The 23,269-nt window shown below is 39.8% G+C and overlaps 1 protein-coding gene across 1 annotated transcript; it reads right to left on the bottom strand.

Moving 5' to 3' along the window:
* Window positions 1–3,412: 3,412 nt before the first annotated feature.
* Window positions 3,413–17,699, bottom strand: LOC122079446. The gene is made up of 4 exons (XM_042645930.1): window positions 16,837–17,699; window positions 12,046–12,156; window positions 11,594–11,884; window positions 3,413–3,936 (listed from the first exon to the last, which is right to left on the bottom strand). The coding sequence occupies exons 1-4, from the start codon at window positions 17,554–17,556 to the stop codon at window positions 3,691–3,693; spliced, it is 1,368 nt and encodes a 455-aa protein (XP_042501864.1). The 5' UTR covers window positions 17,557–17,699; the 3' UTR covers window positions 3,413–3,690.
* Window positions 17,700–23,269: the final 5,570 nt, after the last annotated feature.

The following is a 23,269-nucleotide window of genomic DNA, read 5'->3' as shown; positions in this document are numbered from 1 at the left end:
CATGTATTACATAAACTAAAAGAATAAATTAATACATATGTGGGAAAATTCCAAGCATTTAGTTCATAGTTGTCACGGTGCCAAGGCGAATCAAGGCGGTGGAGGGTTGTCTAAGCGCTTAGGCGAGAAGGCGCCCACCTTAAGGCGAACAAGTGTTATTTTTTATTTTTCCTATTTTCTAATACTATTTAGTAAGTTATATATACCTTGTATCATAAAAAATCAAGATTAAGCCACATCAAGTCATTAAAAATCAACATTTAGCCACATCAAATCATAAAAAATTAACATTAAGTCATATTAAGTTATAAAAAATCAACATTTAGAGAAATACTCTTATTCTATAATAAGTTTGACAAGTCAAATGATTTTATTTTTACATGAGACTTTTTGTATTAGTTATAACATAAAACCAGCTTTCTAACAAGTCTAAGATTACTTAAATATGAGTTGCAATGACAAAGTTATGCTTCAATCAAACTTATTTTTAAGTGTGCGAATATTGTTAAAATCGCCTGAATGAAAATAATTTTATGAATATCAAAACAAAATATTGTTTTACCGGACTTTTGGTTTTTAGCAATGTTTTAACATGATAGAATTTATAAAATTTTCATAGTTGAGAAAAAACCCTAGCATTTAAAAGTTGAAAATCATCCCTATAACCAAAATCCAATTTTTGTTCTTGGACTGGGGGATTGACTTTTTATCCTTTTGGAATTTGATTTTTAAACTATTTTTATTGGATTCAAATAGGGGGTATTTGCTTATTTATGAATAAGATATTTGGCATAAATAAGTGCCAAAACACAAGGCGACACGCAATGCCACAAGGCGGCTGTCGCCTAGGCCCCAGGCAAACTGCTTGGACGCCTAGTCGTCGCCTAGGCGACGCCTTGACAACTATGATTTAGTTACATCCTAACTTCTCGTTGGATCTTCTTTGTCAAAGCAAAACCAAATATGAGTCCATCTCATATTCTGAAAAGGACTCCCTATGGACTGTATCTTGCCTGTTCCGACATTTATTGAACTTGGCAAAATATTCTGAATAGATCTCTGGTCGCCGGTGTGATAAAGTCAAGGATAGATCCTCAAATTTTCTTTCGTTGGGCAACTGGCACCTGCACAGAGCGTTGATCAACACATATGGAAACAGAATCAGGTATGACTCAGGTCTTGACAGAATAGTTGTGGTCTCCATCATTCATAAAGGTGCTTAGTGGACAGGACCTGCAAACTCCCCCACTTGATGGAGGCTATCAGAGAGTCAAAAGACCAAGCAGAAGTGACTATCTTGTCAGCTATCAGAGATAGTCAGAAGACCAAGAGGGACTGATGTAGATAAGTCACTTGGGCTTATTTTATTGCAAATAAGCCTTGGGTTGTGTTATGTATGTGTTAGGCCTTTGATCCCATGGGTTTTCTTTGAAATGGACCACTTTAATAGGCCTAAAATATGGGTAGAAGGTAGGAAAACGGGATTTTATTCATTAGTTTAATTAGTTGCTATTTAATTCAATAAAGGCCCATTAGGCCATTAGTTGGTTGTAAAGTCCTATATGGACTATTAGTTAGTTAGTCCTACTCGATGTTGGAGTCATAAAGTCAAGTCCTAATCCTCTTTTGAATTCCTAATTGTCGTAGGAGTGTCTAGTCCTATTGGGAAACTAGCTCCTAGTATTAGTATGATTGTAAACTTCCCCTCTATAAATAGAGAGGCATATGTATCATTATTGGATAGAATTGAATGAAAGAAAGTTTGCATTTATGAAAGAAAATTTACAACTAAATGCTTAGAGCAGCTGAGATAACTGTGGGTGAGAAGCCCAGGCTGAGATAGCCACTTCTTTTATTCTCTTTCACCCTTCTCAACCCCCCATCCATTTTATTCTTCTTTTTTTATTTTATTTGTTGTAACATTCAAGAGGTATAATTCAGATTCTGATAAAAGTCTGCATAAATTAGAACCGATCAGCAATCCTAGTGGGAATAGAGAGATCGATCTCCTCTCTCTCTCTTCTGTACTCTATTCAGCCAGGTCTTCAATCAGGGTATTTCAGGCCTCGTAAGGGTCCCACGATCCTTACCTAGTCACTGTTGGAAACATTCAGCTGCTGTTCTTGAAGGTTCTTCTCAGTTTTCTCTCCTAGGTCAGAAAATCAAGAAAGCTCATAACATCACAACCAGCCGTCAAAATCCTCTCAACTTTGGGGGTTTTGTACCCTCCCTGGGGACTATCTACGCCCAAGAGTGTAGCTCAATCAGACTCCTACAAACCTGGCCGCACCTCTCTCTCTCCAGCTCTATAGTAGGTCTTTCTGTCTCCTATCGGGTTGTGTTTGGGGCTAGTTTTGATCCTATATGGGTATTGTATCCTTGGGGGTTTATTTAATGGTCTTATTTCTTTGTTTCCTGGTCCTATTTGTATTGTTTGGGATTATAAATTGTTGGGGTAGTTTCTTGTAATCTACTCCTACATTAGGGAGTGACTATCTTGTCACTTGGACAGCAACAGGTTCCAGCATATTCTCATCTTCCTTGGCTTGGAACCTACTGAGATCTTGGATGCCCATGATCCCTTAGCATGGTGGTGTCTGGTTCAGAGGTTATATCCCTTGCCACAGCTTTATTGTGTGGAGAGCCTTCTCCCAGTCTCTCCCAACACAGTCTTTCCTCTAGCAAAAACAGCTTTCCTCCACCTCTTCCTGAGCTTGTGTTGGAATGCCCCCGGAGATTCTTCACTTGTTTTTTGCCTGCCCCTTCTCCTCGCAGATTTGGGAATGGTTGCTCCATAGATGCTGGCCACCTAGGATGACTCTTGATTTTGATAGAGAATGGAGATGGATTAGGAGGAGCTTCAATGGAAATTGTGCCTTGACAACATGAGGAAGCTAATCTTTTGTAAAGCTATCTACCAAGTCTGGATGAAGAGGAATCAGAAAAATATGGACCAGGAAATCTAGAACATCTCAACAAATCTGGGACTCAACTCCTTCGAAGTATGGTGCAACCTTTATCTCCGTGCTTGGTCTTGCTTGGATTCTCCTTGGAATAGGCATATGGTGCTATCCTTGGATCAGCATTCTGTGGATAGGAATACTCCTAGAGGTAGTGGCTTTTTGTTGTAATTTTCTTTCCCTTTTCTTTTGGCTCCCCTCCTTTTGGAGGAGTCTTTTCGTATTATTTTGAGGTCATGGAATATAATACATTTATCCATCCAAAAAATATATCTGAGGGCAAGTTGTTATGATTGTGCAACAGAATCTAAAGTGGAGAGGTAGGAAATGTGTCATTAAGCCATGCACAAGAAACAACGAAAACATAAACTGTAGAAGAACAAGTGACAAGAAGCTGCTTGCATTCTAAAAGAAAATGGGCAACTAGAAATAAAAAATAACAGTGAAATTCATGGACACAAGCTTCAAACACAATTTCCATATTGAATACACTATATATAACAAAAGGTCAAGGGAATGATATGACCTTAGATAGCTGAATGATGGAACAAATCACCCCAAATAGTTCAGATCAAGCTTGGATCATCATGATGATGACAAAGGTATTGCTTTAAGCTTCGTTATAATGTTCACTGTTTTCCTCCACAACAACCCATCTCAAAATGCAATAGTTATTGAACAGGGTAAACTAATATTGCTTACATGTCAGCATGAGATTACTGAATCCCTACTAATTCCATGAAGGACTGGTCAAACGAGCATCTCTAAAGACTGATGTACCCCCTGATCCTGCAGGAGAAGGAGACGAGGCAACATAATGTGTTCCAGACACTGACACTGTTGCCAAATTCGCAGAATGGCTTTGGTGTGCGGTAGGAGCAAAACGTGATGGACTTGCTATAACGGCCATTGATGGGGCTGTAGAAGGCTGGGTATGAACAGTGGCTCCAATACTTGCTCGATTGGTGTTCAGAACCTGCAGATACATGGTGACAATATAAGTGAATATTTTGTACACTCAGGGAAATTTAGCCAGAATGGACTCCAAATGACACCTCTCAAGTATTTACATTTTAAATCAACAAAAAAAAAAATCCCACGGAAGTCCTACATGGCTGCCTTGGGAAGTCATTTCCCCTAAAATAGACTTAGAAGATCATTCCAATGTCAGAACAACATACAGTTGCACTAAGAAATTAGATACAGAACTAATAGTTTACATGTGCCAAATATGTGAAAATAGAGTAAGAATAAACTCAGATACAAATGCTATTAAACTACAATTACGTACGTTAAAAAAAAAAAAATGCAAGAGCTTAGTGCAGAAACCAGTCCACCATTAACATAAAGGGGGGGGGGGGGGGGGGGGCGTGGAAGTACACAAAGTACTTTCTCATAACTGTCATGGTGACAAGGTGGCCCAAGGCGGTGGCAAGGTGCCTTCTAGCCTAAGTGGCTGCCTATGTATCTTCCTTGGTCACCTAGGCATGCACACTGTATATATGATTTTCTTTTATTTTTATGTTATACACACTTGATGCCTTCTTTAGGTATTTTTTATTCGTTGGTGTTCAATAACCAAGTTAATTGAGATGTATTGTATCATATGACAAAATTTAAGTAGCCATTGACTAGGATTTGACAGCCGGAAAAAGAGGAGAGAAGGGAGGACTGAAATGTGAACTCTTCCTCCTGACGAGTCGATGCGTATAGATGCCTTCTTTTTAGCGGCAACCCAAGTATCTATGATTGACCTCCTCCCTTCAGTCTTCTTCTTCTGCAACTTCTGGCAGCCACTGCCAGTCCTCCAGCTGCTGCTGTGGCTGCCGCTTCTTTTTTCTGCAACTCAAGTAGCACAGTGCCTGCCTTTTTTTGGGCATCTCTGGCAGCCACTGCAACTCCAACAGCACAATGGCTGTTGCCGAAACTTCTTGTTTCTTCCATCTTTTCCTCCTTTCTGATGGATTTTGGGACGTTGGAACCCAGAATACAGGAAGGAACAAAGGAAAGGGTGTCTGGCAGCCACTGCGAGTCCAAATCTCTAATTATTTTCAATCAGAGAATCTGATGAACACAGGATTATGGTTTTTTGTAGGCTACATTTGGTTGCAGTCCTAATTCTTGATTCTATTGTTTCTTGCTCTCCAGAATCAATTTAGGAGCGGAATTCTGTTTGGTATGTCCGGCTCAATTCCTTATTCCCACAGATTGAACCGGTGCAAAACCTCACCAAGAATCAGGAATCAAGTAGCATTTCAAAGATGCTACTTGTGATCCGGAAAAAGAAAGGAAGTGAAGTCTACCTGTAATTCCATTCATCCCGATAGAATACCCCACCCTCTCGAATCCCATGACATCTTCTCTCCTCTGCTTTGTGATTCCTTTGCTCGATACCTCAAAGAGGATGCATGCCATATCTACAAATCCGAAAATCCAGGTGTTCTATAGAGCCCTGTTATTTATGTTCTCTATCCACATTTTTTCATTTTTCAGAAATTTCTTCTTTCCTTTTGCAAAACACCCATTTCTCTGCAACTCTTTCGTCATCTTTGTGAATTGCAGTTTTCCTTGAATCTTCACTCTTACGCGCACAAGAGGGACTGGGTTATTTGAATTTTACAAAAAAAAGTACTTTAGAAACTAACGACTGAAATTGAAAAGGAAGTTAACTTGACTAACCAAAAAGGAAACTAAATTGGACAATCATAATAGAAACTAATCCTAGGCTAGCTGGCAAATTAAATGGAGCTGTTCGAAGTCTTCTCTTGGAGCTGAATAAGGGATAGAGGGAAAGAGAGAGGGAAACAAACCCAAAAGGAACAACCCCGGCATACCGGAAGGGGGGAGCAAAACTAAGCCAAAAGGCTACGAACCAAAAGGGGCAAGGAAGAACTAAGGGGGGGAGGGGGGAGATAATGGTAGAGGGGAGACCCCAGGAGACAACAATAAGCTTGTTTCTTGGGGTACTCCTAATAGGGCAGGGGCAGAAAGAGGCTAACTTGGAGGAGACGTCAAAATAGATGGCATTCCAAATCTTATCAAAGGAGTGAGAATTGGAGGTCCATCCATGTACATTCCTCTCCATCCAGATATGGTTGATGGTAGCACAAAAGGCGAGCTTTCTGATGATGTCACAAGCGGAAGAACCAGCATATGTTGTATCGACCCAGATCCATTCTCTACTGAGGGAGAGCACTCTTATTCTCATTGGCCAGCAGCAACTAAGGACATTCCAGATGGAGGTGGAGAACAAGCAAGAGAAAGAAAAAAAAAAGTCAAAATCTTCAGTACCATTTGATGTAGATAAGTCACTTGGGCTTATTTTATTACAAATAAGCCTTGGGTTGTGTTATGTATGTGTTGGGCCTTTGATCCCATGGGTTTTCTTTAAAATGGGCCACTTTAATAGGCCTAAAATATGGGTAGAAGGTAGGAAAACGGGATTTTATTCATTAGTTTAATTAGTTGCTATTTAATACAATAAAGTCCCATTAGGCCATTAGTTGGTTGTAAAGTCCTATATGGACTATTAGTTAGTTAGTCCTACTCCATGTTGGAGTAATAAAGTCAAGTCTTAGTCCTATTTTGAATTCCTAGTTGTAGTAGGAGTGTTTCGTCCTATTAGGAAACAAGCTCTTATTTGTAATAGGAGTGTCTAGTCCTATTGGGAAACTAGCTCATAGTATTAGTATGATTGTAAACTTCCCCTATATAAATAGAGAGGCATATGTACCATTATTGGACAGATTTGAATGAAAGAAAGTTTACAACTAAATGCTTAGAGCAGCTGAGATAGCTGTTGGTGACAAGCCCAGGCTGAGATAGCCACTTCTTTTATTCTCTCTTTCACCCTTCTCAATCCCCCATCTGTTTTATTCTTCTTTTTTATTTTATTTGCTGTAGCATTCAAGAGGTATAGTTCAGATTTTGATAAAAGTCTCCAGAAATCAAAACCGATCAGCAATCCTAGTGGGAATAGGAGAGAGATCGATCTCTTCTCTTTCTCTCCTCTGTACTTTGTTCAGCCAAGTCTTCAATCAGGGTATTCCAGGCCTCATAAGGGCCCCACGATCCTTACCTAGTCACTGCTGGAAACATTCAGCTGCTGTTCTTAAAGGTTCTCCTCAGTTTTCTCTCCTAGGTTAGAAAATCAAGAAAGCTTGTAACTTCACAACCAGCTGTCAGAATCCTCTCAACTTTTGGGGTTTTTGTACCCTCCTTAAGGACTATCTACGCCCAAGAGTGCAACTCAATCGGACTCCTACAACCCTGGCCGCACTTCTCTCTCTCCAGCTCTATAATAGGTCTTTCTCTCTCCTATCGAGTTAGATTTTGAGCTAATTTTGCTCCTATATGGGTATTGTACCCTTGGGGATTTATTTGATGATATTATTTCTTTGTTTCCTGGTCCTATTTGTATTGTTTGGAATTATAAACTGCGGAGTTAGTTACTTGTAATATACTCCTGCATTACCATTCCAGCAAAAACAACAAGATGAGGGCACTTGAATGTGCCGATATATCAGGAAAGACTACATTGGCAGACAATTAGAAATGGCGCACCAAGCACTGAAACTGTGGCGAGGAATGTGGCCTTTAAACTAAATGATGTTACGCCAAGGGACAGGGGGCGTTTAGAGATGATGAAATCCCAAGCAAACGCGGAAGCCAGAGGAAGCGTGGATCCAGGAAATACTATTATCTCTACCTCGGTGACCAAGGTAGGGGAGGCAAGGTAGACCAGATGTCTACGAGAGGGGGGGAGATAGGAGTGGAACATGTACCATCGCGAACGATGAAATCTACCATTGCAAATCGGCTTAGGCCAGAGGAGTAGATAAATCTGGAACTGACAATTGAAAGAACTCCATAAGGGTGCCAGGGGTCGAGCCATAGGAAGGTCGTTGAGCTATTGCCTATAGAGTAGTGGATAGCCTCAAGAGCCTTAAGTCTAGTGCTGAGAATGTTGCACCAAACCCAAGATGCATCATAGGAGGGAGTGGCAATCCAGAAGGAGGAGTAGACCCAAGAAACCCAAATACTGTTTTGCATTGAAGCAATCCTCCAAATAAGCTTGAGAATGCCTGCAGTGTTAAAATCTCTAATTCTTCTCAGGCTGAGACCACCTTTAGATTTTGGAAAGCACACTGATCCTCAACTAATAGGGTGAAGGAATTGGAGAAATCACCTCCTTTCTAAAGGAAGGGAACAAAGGAGAGCCTCTATGGCCTTGATGGTGGAACTTGGGAGAACGAAAAATGCCAGACCATAAAAGATACATAAATTGGATCACTGATCTAGCAAGCTTACAGTGGTCGGCATAAAAGAGAGGTTTACCTTTCCAAAGTTGAAGTCTTTTTCTCATGAGGTCTAAGGGGTGCAATAGTGGGGCAGAGAGCCTAGCAGCAATGAGAAGCGGCCCTAAGTGCTTGACAAGAAGTTGACCAAGAGAGAAGCCAGTCAGCTCTAAAAGGCGGGCTTTAGATGCATCAGAAATGCCAGAGAGGAAGAGGCGGGATTTAAGTAGGTTGATATGTAGACGAAAAAGGATTTCGAAGAAGTGGAGGGAAGATATAATGGAGGTAATGGAACCAGGATCATCTTTTGAGAAGATCATGAGATCATTAGCAAAGGCAAGACGAGTTAGCAAAAGGGATTTGCATTTAGGGATTGGGGAGATGAAATGCTGAGCAATGGAGGATTGGATGGATCTGGAAAGAACCTCAAGAGAAAAGGAGAAGAGAAAGAGGGAAAGGGGACAGCCTTGTCTAATGCCCACAAATGAGTGGAAGAAACCCGTCGGACTACCATTCACCCGAACAGAAAAACAGGGGGAGGAAATACATGAATGGATCCAGTGCACAAAAATATGGGAGAAGGATATCTAAAGCAGGACTCTAGAGATGAACACCATTCGATGGAGTAAAAACCTTTATGGATGTCAATTTTGAACAAAGCAACAAAGAAGTGGGATTTTTCTATCAAAGCCCTTGCCAATTTCGTGACATACGATTATATTATCGGCAATGCTTCTCCCAACAATGAAAGCCAATTGATTTGTACTAGTCAAGGACTCAACAACCAATTGGATTTGAATGGCAAGGATTTTGGCAATGAACTTGTAAAGGAGGTTACAGAGGGAGATAGGTCTGAAGTCAAACATGGAAAAAACTTCTTGTTGGGGAATAAGGCAGAGGAAAGTTTGGTTCATCCCTTTGATCTGGTTGGGAGTGAGGAAGAAGTTAAGGATGGCAAAGATGAGGTCAATCCTGACAATATCCCAACAAGTAGAGAAGAATCACATGCTGAAACCATCAAGCCCAGGAGCTTTATTGGCTTTATGGGAAAGGATGGCAACCAAGATTTCTTCATCATAGGGGATGGATTGGAGATTAGACAAGAGATGATCAGGGAGGATGAATTTATTAAGAAGATCAGGAGGAGGAGGAGGAGTGGGGATGAAACAGATTTGAAAAGTATGACAGCTTCAGATTTGATATCCTCAGGGTTGCGCAAGATAGAGCCATCACTAGAAGTGAGCAGATGAATGGAGTTGGAATTCGTTCTAGCTTTCATGGATCTATGGAAAAAACAGAGTTGGTCACCTAGCTCAAGTCATTTAATTTTAGCATTCTGACAAAGAAAACTTCCCTCCTGGGCAAGGAAGGATGAGAGCTCAGAAGAGACCGAGCTTTCTTCGACATCAAGGGATGGATTGTGTAGGTCGGATTGAAGCCTATCCTGAATGGCCTCTAACTTTTATTTGCAGGAACACACTCTGGAGGAGATGTCGCCGAAGGAGGAGATATTCCAAGATTTGAGAGTGGCCTTAACGTTGAGAAGCTTTCTAGCAAAGGCAATGAGAGGGAAAGAGAAAGTGTGGACAGGGATGTCCCAAGCTTCATTAACAATGTGAAGATAATCCTAGTTGAAAATTTTGAAAGGTTTAGGGCCGAAGGAGATGAAAGGGCGGACATGGAGCGAGATAGGGTTGTGGTCAGAAATGCCAGGAAGATAAAAAATAGCATGGCAAGAGGGAAAGGAGATTTGCCAAGATTCATTCACCAAGGCTCTATCAAGTTTGCACTAGCGCCCTGACGATGATTGTGCCAAGTGAGTTTGATACCCGACCATCTAAGATCATTCAAGCTGAGGTCATCAAATGCAATCGTTGAAGGGATCAACAGAGGAAATGTCAACCGACTCACCGCTCTATTTTTCATGACTAAACCTGACCACATTAAAATCCACATGACATCCCCCATGGAAGGGAGCCCGTGGAAGAAGAAAAGGAGTGGACGTCAATCCAAAGGGAGATCCTCTCGTGGGCTCGGTTCAAGGCATAGACGAAGGAGAAGAAGCAGAAAATAGAGCCAGAGGGATCAGAAATGGAGAGATAGATGCATTGGGAAGAAGAAGAAGAAATAGTAGAGATTTGAAACATAAGGGATTCCACAGGATCCAAATGCGGCCATTAGGACAATGATCGTAATTGAAGAGGAAGGACCAGGAGAGGGCGATGGAAGCCCAATGCGGGAAGCATTGGTTGTATTTTCTACTTTTGAAATACTATGCTCTCAGTACAAATTCGATGATGGCTTGTCTGAAATGGGTTCTTTATCCATATGTATGGTGGCTTATGTATTGTGTATTCTGTTTTCAATACTGTCATTTCATTTTTAATTCTCATCTGCCGTGTGTAATCCATGAATTCTTGCTATAACAAAACCCCCTTTAGCCTTGTTTTCTTTGCATGTTAGGTGTTCGATCTATTTTCTTGAAGGGATCTTCCCCTATTTTGCATTTAACCAGTACCTTGATGATTCACGTGGCGTATTGTGGGGTTTGGGGAGGGTAATAATGTCTGCAGCTTTACCCCCTCTTCTCCATAAATATTCATGTTTGGGCATGCATTTCATGAATCTTTTTAGATCCCAAATGTAAGTTCTATTTGGGTTTCTCTAGAATTTCACTCTTTCCCTTTTCTTTCAAAATTTTCAAGCTTGATCGTCAAGTGATGCCATGCTTTCTAGGAATTTTACTGATTTTCTCTTTGTTTTAGGAGTGTAATATCCATAGCTTCGATGGATTTGATTCTTAAATCTACCCTTCTGAATCTCTTCTGTTGGCTATACTTCATGCTCACCTTGAAATAGAATATTTGTGAATGTCGTGGGAATTCTTAAGATGGATACCTTGAAACTTCCTGACACCCATATCTTAAAGTTTGCAGGAAGTATTTGAGTTCCGAGAATTCCAAGCAGTATGGAGAGCAACCAGAATTTGCACAAGAAATGCATACTTTCAAATAGATAAGGATGAAAGAAGAACTATAGAAGAAAAGAGATAGAAAAGAAGCAACAGAAAAAATTGGGTAAAAATTGGGTAGATAGAGAAAAATCCGGAAGAAAATGTGGGAGAAGTTCCAAGTATTTTAGATCTTTCTTGGTAAATTTGACCAAACCCAAACATCTCGACAAAAGTTTTGGATTGGCTCAAACCAGGTTTAGAATTGGTTCTTGGTTCGGAAACTATAATTGTCTTGGTTTGAAAGCGAAATTTAAGACAATAAACAGGCAGAAACACAACAAATAGTGATATCCTGCTTGAGGGATTCAATAAGCATGACTTACTGGATTGTGTTGAAGAGGGCTATACATGGGCCTTCTGAGAGGAGAAGCAGCAGAGGGAGATGTGCTGCGCATGCGGTGCAAATGGCGGCCTTGTGTACTGTGGTTAGAAACATCTTCAGCTTCTCCTTCTAGATCACCACCAAAATTAGCTTCAGAGCTCATCCTAGGAGCAGCATGCCTAGTAACTGACCCCAATTCAGCTGTAGCATTCACTTGCAGAGGATCAGAAGGGCGAGTAATTGATGCTTGCATACTGGTTCGCTTCTTCATTTCCTCCTCAGCATTTAAAATCTGTAGGACACCCACAACTTTAGCTCCTAGTAACAGAATGAAGAATTACTGATTAAAGAAGTAAATCTGCAGTTATAAAGTGAAAAATAACTCAGAACCACAGAAATAACATCCACCACACTCTTCAGCCAGATCTTCAAGAAGGTGAAACAAAAGGTCACCTGCTTCAGCATTTGTACTAGATTGTGCTTCTTCTCATTTAAAGTTTGCAACTTCTCCTCCAATTCAAGTTTCCTTTTCTCTTTGTCACTTGGTACATCCAAACCATTTACCTGTCAATTAAGACAACTATTGACTGTTAAAGGAACAATCTGTATAAAGGGGAGGGGGGTAACAAAGATCCAGAAATGATACTCCATGTGCAAGTCATTAAAACGGAAAGATGCAAGAAGTATTTCAGTTTAAGAACAAGGTTAGCAGAGGACACCCAAAAAGCAATAGCAAGGAGATCTTAAACCTCTTACAAAGGGATTTCTACTTTAAACCACATGTGTGGGGTGGGGAACAATTTACTACTAAGGCATATGATCTCAAACAATAAACAAAATCAAAATATGTCCACCATATGATATATGATTTGGCAACAAACAAACTCAAGTCAACATGAACAAGCATTATCTCAACCACATGTGGTTATCTAGATCAGTGTCTTTAAGTACCACCAGACCAAATGGTCGGATGGTTTGGACTCTGACTACCTACCTTCTGTGGAGGACGATCCATTTCACATTTCACCTATCCAACCAGAGGTTACCGAAGAACTATAGAATAGCAGCAGAGTAGCAGACTATCCAGTCTCAAAAGTGGTACCATTTGAATTGTTTGGGCCATCTAGTTACATCATTTTGGACAGCAGACTATCATCTTAGCATTTAGTAGAACAGATGATGTGGAGGGAGTTGAACCCTAGTATCCTATGACTCAAATGATTTGCTTACCACTATGCTTTTATTTTTCCCTTGTCTATTAAAAAAATATATATATTTAATGCAAAATAAGTCAAATTGATCACCCCCAAAAGAATATCCTACATTGCTTTGAACCACCCAAATTCAGCCAACTTTCAAATTTAAAGGCAAAACAGCACCAAGATGAGAAAGGCAGATTTGCTGATTCATTTTACAAAATATGATACATTTTTAATTCAGAAGATTGTTCACACCAGCCTTATGCACAAATAGTCTGACAACCAGTCTGTTTTTAAAAACATTGGTCTAGACAAAGTATATCCTACTTTTCCAATCTATCTAGGGCCATATTTTTAAATCATACAATCTCCTGGCTTTCCTCACTACTTTGCTGGAAGGGCGCCTTGGTCGCCTAGGTGACACCTTGTGGATGTCGCCTTGATTTTTTCCCTCCTCCAATGCCTAGGACTGTCTAGACACCATGAAAATTGAAACTATGCTACTTTGACCCCATATCATCTGTCCCTTTAATACCTTTAAATCTCATAGTATATCATTCTAGATGTGGCAAAGACAAGATTGGTAGAGCACCTGGCTGATTCACATGTGGTAAGGAAACAACTAATTGAAAGCTCCCACTAACACAAGAATGTTCAACACTTTTAACAAGGAAAAGCAGTGACATTTATACTGAATGCTTTAAAATGCTCCCACTATTACAAGAATGCTCAACGTTATCAACAAGGAAGGACAGTGACATTTATACTGAATGCTTTAAATCTATAGACCCTTCAACCCCCAGTTAAAGAGGACCCAAGCAAATAACTAATACAACAACAACAACACCCATAACCTTATCCCAACTAAATGGGGTCGGCTACATAGATCCAATATGAAACAGAAAAAGAAATAAAGCAAACAAGGAAATAGAAAACGATAAGAAAAAATAAAAATTAGCTGTAAAAGTAGAACAGCTTCCCAGGAACAACCCCTATAGGGGACCGCCTACGCAGGTCTTTGTTCTCCACAAAGATTGGTATCTCCTATCACAAACCCATCAACCATAAAGCATTGGCCATAGCATACTCACTTGCATTTAAGCACAACTACAGACTCAAACACCTAGGCGGTGCCTAGGTCATTAAGGCATACTACGTAAAGGCGCACCGAGAGGTAGGTGGAAAAACCCTAATTTTAGAAGGGGCTCATCTATAAAACTTTCTTTTTACCAGTTCATGGAAATTTAGTGTGAACAATGCATCAAAAATAGCTCAAGTGTGTGATACACAGCATCAAGCAAAAAACATAGTCACAGCCAGTCAAAGCTATAATGAAGCTAGTAGTATGGTAAAAGAATCAAGAAAATACAGTACTTGCTAGCCCAAAAACCGGTATATGGAAAGAGGGGAAGCTACAAACATATGCCTTCGGAGAGCTAAGGCTTGCTCTTTTGTTGACTGGGAACATTCAAATAAGTCTATTTGAATTGGCTCCGTATCAATGGAATCTCGCCATCCATAAATAATAAGATCACTGTTTCCACCATCTCCAACGGAAAAAGGTGAATCTTCACAGACGACATAAGGGGGTGTTTGGTTCGATAAATCAAATGGTGTATGTATCGGATATGAATGTCAATCTTTTGATAGACATTCTTCTGAATTATGTTTCTTTCTAAAAAATCGTTTGGTTGCCTTAAGATTAGTACATGTTTCTCGCGGGTTGAGATATTGGTCTCCGTAGATAACGCATTTCCGCTTTCTCCTTTTATACTAGGTGGTAAAAAGGTTGCTCAAATCTGAGTTTAAGTGTTGAGGTAAACTCAGATTTGGAACACATCCTTTGTAATATGGTCATTCATGGGAGTATGATGCTCACTTATGAGGGTCATCCTAGTGGAACCAAACAACTCCAAAAATTAAGAATTATCACTCTAAAGAATGTCATCCCAAAGATTTACTGAACCAAACACCCCCTAAGTAAATCGAAAAATGCAGCCCCTTGAAAAACTTATTATCTTGAACATATAAAATGAAAAGGGGTAATGTGTAAAGGAGAAGGCATACCATCTTTTTCCCCTTCTCATCCCCGATAATGGAAGATGGATTGGACACAGCAAAGACAGCTATGATCAGTAAGTACGCTTCTTTCTCATCCCTCGCCTCCTTCCTGTGGCTGTGGCAGTACTAGTAGTAGCTGCTTCAGTGGATGTAACTGCTGCTTCCGTCAGTGCAGCAGCAACAGTGACGTTTGGCTGCTGATCCTTCTTCTACTTCCTTCTCAGTCCCACAGTTCTCCCTCAATCTACATCTCTCTCCCTTTCTCTCCTTTTTGGGTCTAAACACCTTGACTACCTCAGCAAGTGGTCGCCTTGGGGCTCCTTGGTCGCCTTGCTGCCTAAGCATTGCCTTGACAACTATGATGATGAAGTAATTGACTAACCTCACTACCGAAACCAATTTATTTAAATTGGGCAAGTTTTGGCATGAGAAACTAGGTTATGAGCAAAGTAATAAAATCGTGACTCAAGAATAACTAACCATCTGAGTCAAGCTTTTTTCATCTTCTCGATTATCAATGCCAACCCCTGGTTCCTGCAAAAGCATTCATTCACTTATCCATCCTTCTAATCATGCTATGTATATTTCCTGGATGCTACAAGTCAGGTACAGTTGTTTGGACACAGATACGGCTCCTTTTTGAAATAGATAATACAGCTTTCCTCTCATCCATCTCTGGCATCCAATTCTTATTCATGTAGAATATACAGATATCACATTTATGACCAGCTGCCTCTTAACCCATCTATAAACAATATGACAGCATCATCTCTTTAGAGTAGCCTCACTAAACCCAATGTGGTTAAGCCTCTGCCTTGACCACATCAATGTCCTAGTTGAAACCCATAGACAAAAAAAAAAAGAGAGTGCATCCTGAGGACGAAGAACTCCATTATTTGCCCTCCCAACCCATCTTTGTACCACAATGCCTAAAGTCTGCCTTGATCACATCATGTCCAAGTTAACTTCGCAAGAACACAGATTATTGCATCGTTATGACTGTTGGTACAATAATTAACCTTTGCCTTGATCGCATACATGTCTAAGGGCCCGTTTGATAACGTTTCTGCCGTTTCTTGAAACAGAAACGGCAGAAACATAAATTTCCGTTTCTAGAAACAGAAACGGAATTGAAGGTGTTTGATAAGTCATGTTTTTAGAAGTCGATAATAACCAATGAAAAAATGGCCACAAGTCGTTTCTAGAAACGGAACTTGTTTCGCCTAGGTCGTTTCTTGAACCATAAATAAGTAAAATTTTCTATTTCTATTTCTGAAAATAAGTGAAACGGAACAGTTTTATCAAACGCTTTTTACTCCGTTTCTGCTGTTTCTGGAAACAAAAACGCGTTTTGCCGTTTCTGTTTCAAGAAACGCGTTTCTTGAAACGTTATCAAACGAGCCCTAAGTTAACTTCGTGAGACAATAACACAAGAAAGTTGCATCATTACAACTGTGATATTTTTATTTGTGTGCGACTTTTGGTGTGTAGAAGGCAAGGTATCAAAGAGGCTCATGCATGCAGCCACAAAATAGGTAAATGGAGAGAGTTTCAAAATTCTAAAGGAGATATTTGAATAAAACAGGAGTGAAGGTAGGAATGTAACTCAACAGGACCACTTTTGTTGGTAAGAAACTCTCCGCTAAGTACTTACTCAGAGGCCTTTCAGGGTTATACAAGGGCCTTTCATCTTCTATGTTCTTTGTTTCCTTCTCTCTTTAATAAAAACACTTTAATTGATGTTTAAACATAGAATTATTTTTCAGGGTTCTACAAGAGCCTTCCCTTTTTTATGTTCTTTGTTTCTTTTTCTCTACAATAGTGACACTTCAATAGATGTTTAAACATAGAACTCTTTTTGCTTGGGTGATTTTTTTTTTTTAAATCTTGTTTGTATCTACTTTATTGCTTATACCGATTGACAGTGATTAAGTTTGTCCCATCCCCACCAGAACACGCGCAAATAAACAGACAAAGCCCTTACCTCCACGGTGAGTTGGACCGAGGACAACGGCTTCTCCTCCTGCGAAGCTTTTGAGGTACAGGCACCGGCATCTGGTACGGCAAGATTGGAAGCAGGTGATGGAAGAGGATCGGAAGCAGCCCTGATTTGTTCAGGACGAGAATCACCGTCTTCTTCGCTTTGATCTCTAGCGTGCCCAGCAGATGGCAGCCCAACAGAACAATTGACCGCGGTTAATTGGGATTGGGGCTGAGTAGTTTCAGTAGATTGGTGATTTTGTTTGGAGCAGCCACTGTCTCCAACGCCTTCCTCTTGCTTTGAATCGGGGTTAGAGCAGGCTTTAGGGTTAGCGTTAGGGTTAGGGTTAGGGCTAGAGTTAGGGTTAGCGTCAGATGAGGTAGTGGCATCGACGGCGGCGGTGGCGGCTGAGAGGCGAGAAAGGGCTTTGGTTCGCTTGCGGATGAGAGTTCTGAAATCTTTGACGGAAATGCGAGGAGTTGGCATCAGCCATCGACGGGGAACATCGGGAACCCTGTGAAGGTTCCCTCTGTAAAGTGAGATAGCAACCATTTCTGATCTCTCCTTCGATCCGACCTCAGAGCTCTCTTCGTTCCTCCTCCGTGCACGGATCACACAACAAGGTGCAGTGCTTCTCTCTTCTCGGGAATGAAAATAAGACAATGTTTTATGTCCCCTCGTGAATTCGTCCGGCGCCCCTTCTCGCTTAGAGGCATCTCCCATCCACGAGAACCTGCACGCACCTCCACGGACTCACTGCTATGATTCGCGATCGCGAATCCATCACGTATCCAGTTTAAAATTTGATCTACGGATCTTAGCCGGCTCAATTAGGAATTTGAGACGGTGAATGGGTGGGACTGGTCCCACGGTCCCACCAGGACCAGAATCTTCACTTTGGAACCAATACCAATTTATGTTCCTAATTTTTTTTGATAAATTTTATGTTCCTACTTGTTTCTTATCAATATAGATGAGAAAATGGTTTCAGTTACTTCCTTGTGCTATGCTAGCGCGTTCATGCATCTCTCTTTCCTCCCATAATAGAAAGCAAATATGTCATTCTTATGAGGTAAGATAGAGATAGACAAAGTGGCATTAGCATACGCTACATAATTTGGCAGCATTTTTTCTTCAATGAGGAAATTAGAAGATGATTCAAAGGCACAAGTGATAGTGCGTTCATGGTACAAGGTCACATGAGGCTTGCATGTGTCAGTGATAGTTGATGAATAATAAGATTTTTATTAGTAGAATTCAATTGGTTCTTTTACCTAAGAGGTTTTTATTGTTGCAGTTACACATCGATCATTGGGTTAACGAGAGAAACATTCAATATATATTCCATTGCCCTTCTTCTTCTTCTTCTTCTTCTTCTTCTTCTTCTTCTTCTTCTTCTTAATGAAATAGTCCACTGCCCTATTAGAGAATATTAAAGAGAACATGTTTGCATGTGATGAGACAAAATTTTTGATCGATAATGGCTTTTGGATAAATGTTTTGGTTCGATCATTGACACGTAATATTTGTATAAGCATTTTTATGGATTGGGTTTGGTAGTAATATATATATATATATATATATATATTGTAATGACAATAATATAATTATGTAGACTATTATGTGGTATTATTTAGTAGAAGGATTAATATTCAATTAATTGAGTTAGTTTGTGAATATCTACTATTTTGATGAAGTCATTGTCTTAACTTATTTAATGTATCTCATCATAATAATCATTAATTAGATTAATGTAAATTATACGATATCTAGATTAGGCAAGATACCTAATGAGATTTTACCTATTTAATCTTTTGTAGCAAACAAAAAAAAGGATGCTTGTTATTGAAGGGATTTACCATGTATTTGTTATTAAAGGAAACTACCACTATAGACTTTGTACGGGATTGAAAATCCCGTTATCAAAACAATAAGAAAACCCACTTTGAAGTGGGAATCCAAAGTTAAAAAATTACGGTAGGGAAAATTAGGGTTTTTGGAAACCTAAAGAGAGTGTGAGGAAAGAGTTTTTTGTTTGGGAGTGTTCCCTATGTGCTAGCATGGGGGCCAATAGGAGCACACACATAGGCAACAACACAGGTGGGGGATAGAGTGTTTCATTAGGGGAGGGGGAGCACTCATTTCACCCCACAATGTGTTTGGACGCTAGAACTCTGCACCTGGATATAATTATTTTTCTCATTAGTGAATAATACTGACAAAAGCAAGAGTTGTATCGATGAATTCCTTGTATTGCTTAAGTGAGGGGGGAAGAAAGAAGATCCCATGGAGGAACTATATTTGAGGTTTTCAAGTAACCCATTTCATTATCATAATTGTGTAAAAATATTTTTTTATTTTTTTGTAATAACAGTAATATAATTACATCCTTACAAACTAGTATGTGGTATTATTTAGTGAAATTATTAATATTCAATTAATTGGGTTAGTTTGTGAATATCTACTATTTTGAGGAAGTCATGGTCTTAAGATTCCAAATTATCAGAGTTGTGCTTAACCGTTTCATTTCACCCTTCCAATCAACATTTGTTCCTAGACGCCAAATTTCGGATAACATTATTATTGCCCAATAAATTTTCCATTTGTCTCAAAAAGGTTAAACGTAAGACTGGGTGGGTGGCTATTAAACTAGATCGGCAAAAGCCTATAATAAATTGGAATGTGGGTTCCTAAGAGAAATCCTTGACTTCTTGGGTTTTGGAGAAAAGTGAGGTGACCTCATTAGTCCCTCCTCCTTCTCCATTAAGCTGCAAGGATTTGTTTTCATTTTTTTCGAGCCCTCTCAAGGAATTCGACAAGGCTGGCCCTTAATCCCTTTTCTGTTCTTTATAGCTACGGAGGACCTCTCATGTTTTTTGAAGGCTTACCGAGACCTTAATTTGTTTAGGGGCATCAAAGTGGCTCGGAATGCTCCATAAATCTCTTATTTGCTTTTTGCATATGATACCTCTATTTCTTGTAGAGCCAAGCTATATGATGTTTTAACCATTAAGGGTATTCTTGACCTTTTTTCTGACCTCTCTGGGCTCACTATTAATCTAAATAAGAGAGGCATTGCTTTTAGCTCAAATGTCTCTGCCTTTGATAAATCATCCATTTGTAACTTGTTGGGCATCAAAGAAATTGACAAAAACACATCCTACCTTGGGACTAACTTGTTTCGTTATATAGCTAAAAGCAAGAGCCTCCATCACATAGTGACTTGTGTAAGGAACAAATTATCTTCCTGGAAATCTAACCTTCCTTTTGCAGAGAGAATTGTACTTTTATAATCTGCATTATCTTCTATCCCCTCCTATCTTATGTCGAGCTTTCTTTTTCCTAAATGCATCTGCAACCAATTGGACTCTATCTACTTACACTTTTGGAATGATGATAAGCAGGAGAAAAAAGATTGTATCTGATTGGTTGAAATAAAATATGCACCCCTAAGTCTAATAGAGGCTTAGGAATTACGAACTCGAAAACCCAAAACCGAGTCCTCATCCTAATATTAGGATGGAGACTTCTTGTTGAACCTCACGCTTTATGGGCTCAAGTACTCTCATCCAAGTACTTCCCAAATAGGTCCATTTTCCACCTTTCCACTTTAAGGAAGAAGAGCTCAATCTCGTGGAACAGTATTGTAAGTATTCTCCCCACTATTTTTAAATTGATTGCCCACAAAGTTGGTGATGGATGCAATACTGACATTTGGTTTTCCTAATTGTTCGAACCCCTTAGCCGATTCAGTTAGTCCTCCTCTACCCCCCTTCTACTGTTGATAAGGTTGATTGTGCCTTTTGCAACAACCAACATGACATATTTTTCTCGCATGTGAATTTTCCAAGCGTATCTGGACAGTCGGCCCATTGGATTTGCAGACTATTGCCCAATCCTTTCAAAACTTATTTATGTATTTATTTAATTCTCTCCCAATCCCTGGGAATGATTGGAACTTATTCTCTACTTTTATTATTTGATGTTATTTCATTTGGTCTCATAGGAATAATATATTATTTAATAAACAAAAATCTAATCCTTTTCTAATCCTAAAACCGGTACTTCAGTGGACTAACTTACCACACCTCCACATATGAGCCACCACAAAATCAGGTATCTCCTTCTCCCAATGGCTCTATGCTTCCCAAAGTCCCAACTCTCAACTATATAGTTATGACATGTGTCATGATTTCCAATCCCACCAACAATATGATCGGGTGGCAGTCTGTTTTCTATCTAAAGGAAAGTGCTCCCTGTTAATGGCAGATTACCTGTTGACAAGAAACATCATTAAAGGATGCGCAAGGGCTCTACTACTTAGGGCGCAACATGCATTGCAATGAAAGTGGGATGTGAAGGAAGTTTGGAGCAATTTAAAGGCCCTCCTTAATTTATCTTTTGACCTAACCACTACCTCATGGCCTTTGAGCGTAGCACCCCTTTTCTTGGATGTGTATAAAACTATGTAAAACCTTGTTTTTTGTTTCTGGCCTACTAATGAAGTAGTTGTTTTTTGTTGCCAAACTAGCTAATATGACAGTGGCTAACAAAAACGCGATGTATATCATAACACTGTATCTTTGCTATTCTATCTTAATTTAGATTGTTTTTCCTTTGATATATATTAAAAAAAAAAAAAAAGTAATTTACAACGTCATCCACTGGAAAATGCCACAATTATAAGACCACCCCCTCTGTTTCACCAAATTATACTCAGGCCCCTTACCGTCAGTCACTGTTAAGAATTATACCTTATATGCTGATGTCAGCAATTATATTTTATTTTAAATACCAAAATATCCTTATTAAATATGGAGTACCTAAAATACCTTTGTATCAAGTTACTAATTCTTTCACCCATTCCAATACCTAATTTACCATTCTCCCAAATCGTGGGATTTAGACCATCAACAATCATTCAGAGCAGTGGTGGCAGCATCAGCGACGGATGGCATCAGGCGGCGACCACTGCGTTTCTTCTCGTCAGGCGACAACTGCTATTGTCAGCTCCAACCTCTCCTTCATTGGAACCAACACCCAACTCTCTGATTTGATCCTTAGATAAAGTCGTTTTGCTCCCGAAGCTTACATACACCACAAACCTTGCAGGTTGGAGGTCCAGCCATGAAAGCCAAGGTCCTTATCCATACTCGTATGGTTCCAATGGACCAATTGCAATCACTGGTGGGAGACCACTTAAGACTTTGTCGTTGTTGGCTGCTGCAAGGGTCTCTGGCTCCACTCCTTGAAACGTGTTTGTTGAATCCTTATGGCCTTGATGAGCCCTCGACCATTTGAAACCACAAGTCTAGTAAAAATATGAGTTAAGTCAAAAGAGAGGCGAAAGAAGCCAAGATTTTGGTAAGGGACCCAAACTGGGGATGTTGAAATTGGGATCGATATCATCAAAAACCCCTTTGTGGGCAATAGTGGGGAAGTGGGAGAATAGCACAGGCATTTTAGTCGAGGAGGTGAAGAGGATGTAGTTGGGAAGGCAGAGATGATTAGTCATAGGAGCAATGGTGGAGGCTGACATTGTATCAGTGATAAGGGAAGAAAGAGGAGGAGATAGTGATGAGAGGAGAGGAAGGAGGAGGTGGGCTGAGCACTAAATAGAAGTACTCGACTCGGCTGGAACTCGTTTGAACCCTTGATTGCAGTATGGAGAGAAGGAGGGAAGCAGAGAAAGAGATAAGGAGAATGAAATGGTAAAATGGTAAAGAGGGGTATTTTGGGGATAATGAAAATGGGTAACTTATCATTGTTTTACTCATAAGGGCAAAAGCATCATTTCATAGCATTCCTTAATAATGACTGATGGTAGGGGGTATGAGTATAATTTGGTGAAACAGATGGGGTAGTCTTATAATTGTGGCATTCTCCAGGGGGTGGCGCTGTAAATTACCCCCAAAACAATCTTGTTTAATGTATCTAATCATAAAAATCATTAATTAGATTAGTGTAAATTATATGATATTTGGATTAGGTAAGATACCCAAAGAGAGTTTACTTCTTTTATTTTTTATAGTAAACAAGGATGCTTGTTATTGAAGGGATTTACTATGTATTTGTTATTAAAGGAAACTATCACTATAGACTTTGTACGGGATTGAAAATCCCAAAACTGCACCAATAAGAAAACCCACTTTAAAAAAACCTACTTTTAAGTGGGTATCCAAAGTTATAAAATTAGGGTCCTAAAAATTAGGGTTTTGGGAAACCTAAAGAGAGTGTGGGGAAAGAGTTTTCTGCTTGCCAGCCTTTTGTTTGAAGGGGGGGGGGGACACTCATTTTACTCCACCATGTGTTTGGACGCAAGAACTCTGCTTCTGGATAGGGTTATGATGCTCATTATTGTATGATACTGACAAACGCAAGAGTTGTAGTGATGAGTTCCTTGGATTGCTCAAGTGAGGGAGGAAGAAATAAGATT

This window comes from Macadamia integrifolia, chromosome 5 (genome assembly GCF_013358625.1).
Source record: "Macadamia integrifolia cultivar HAES 741 chromosome 5, SCU_Mint_v3, whole genome shotgun sequence".
NCBI classification, from domain to species: domain Eukaryota; kingdom Viridiplantae; phylum Streptophyta; class Magnoliopsida; order Proteales; family Proteaceae; genus Macadamia; species Macadamia integrifolia.
The sequence above is the reverse complement of the archived record's forward strand: the minus strand, read 5'-3'. Positions and strand labels throughout refer to the sequence as shown.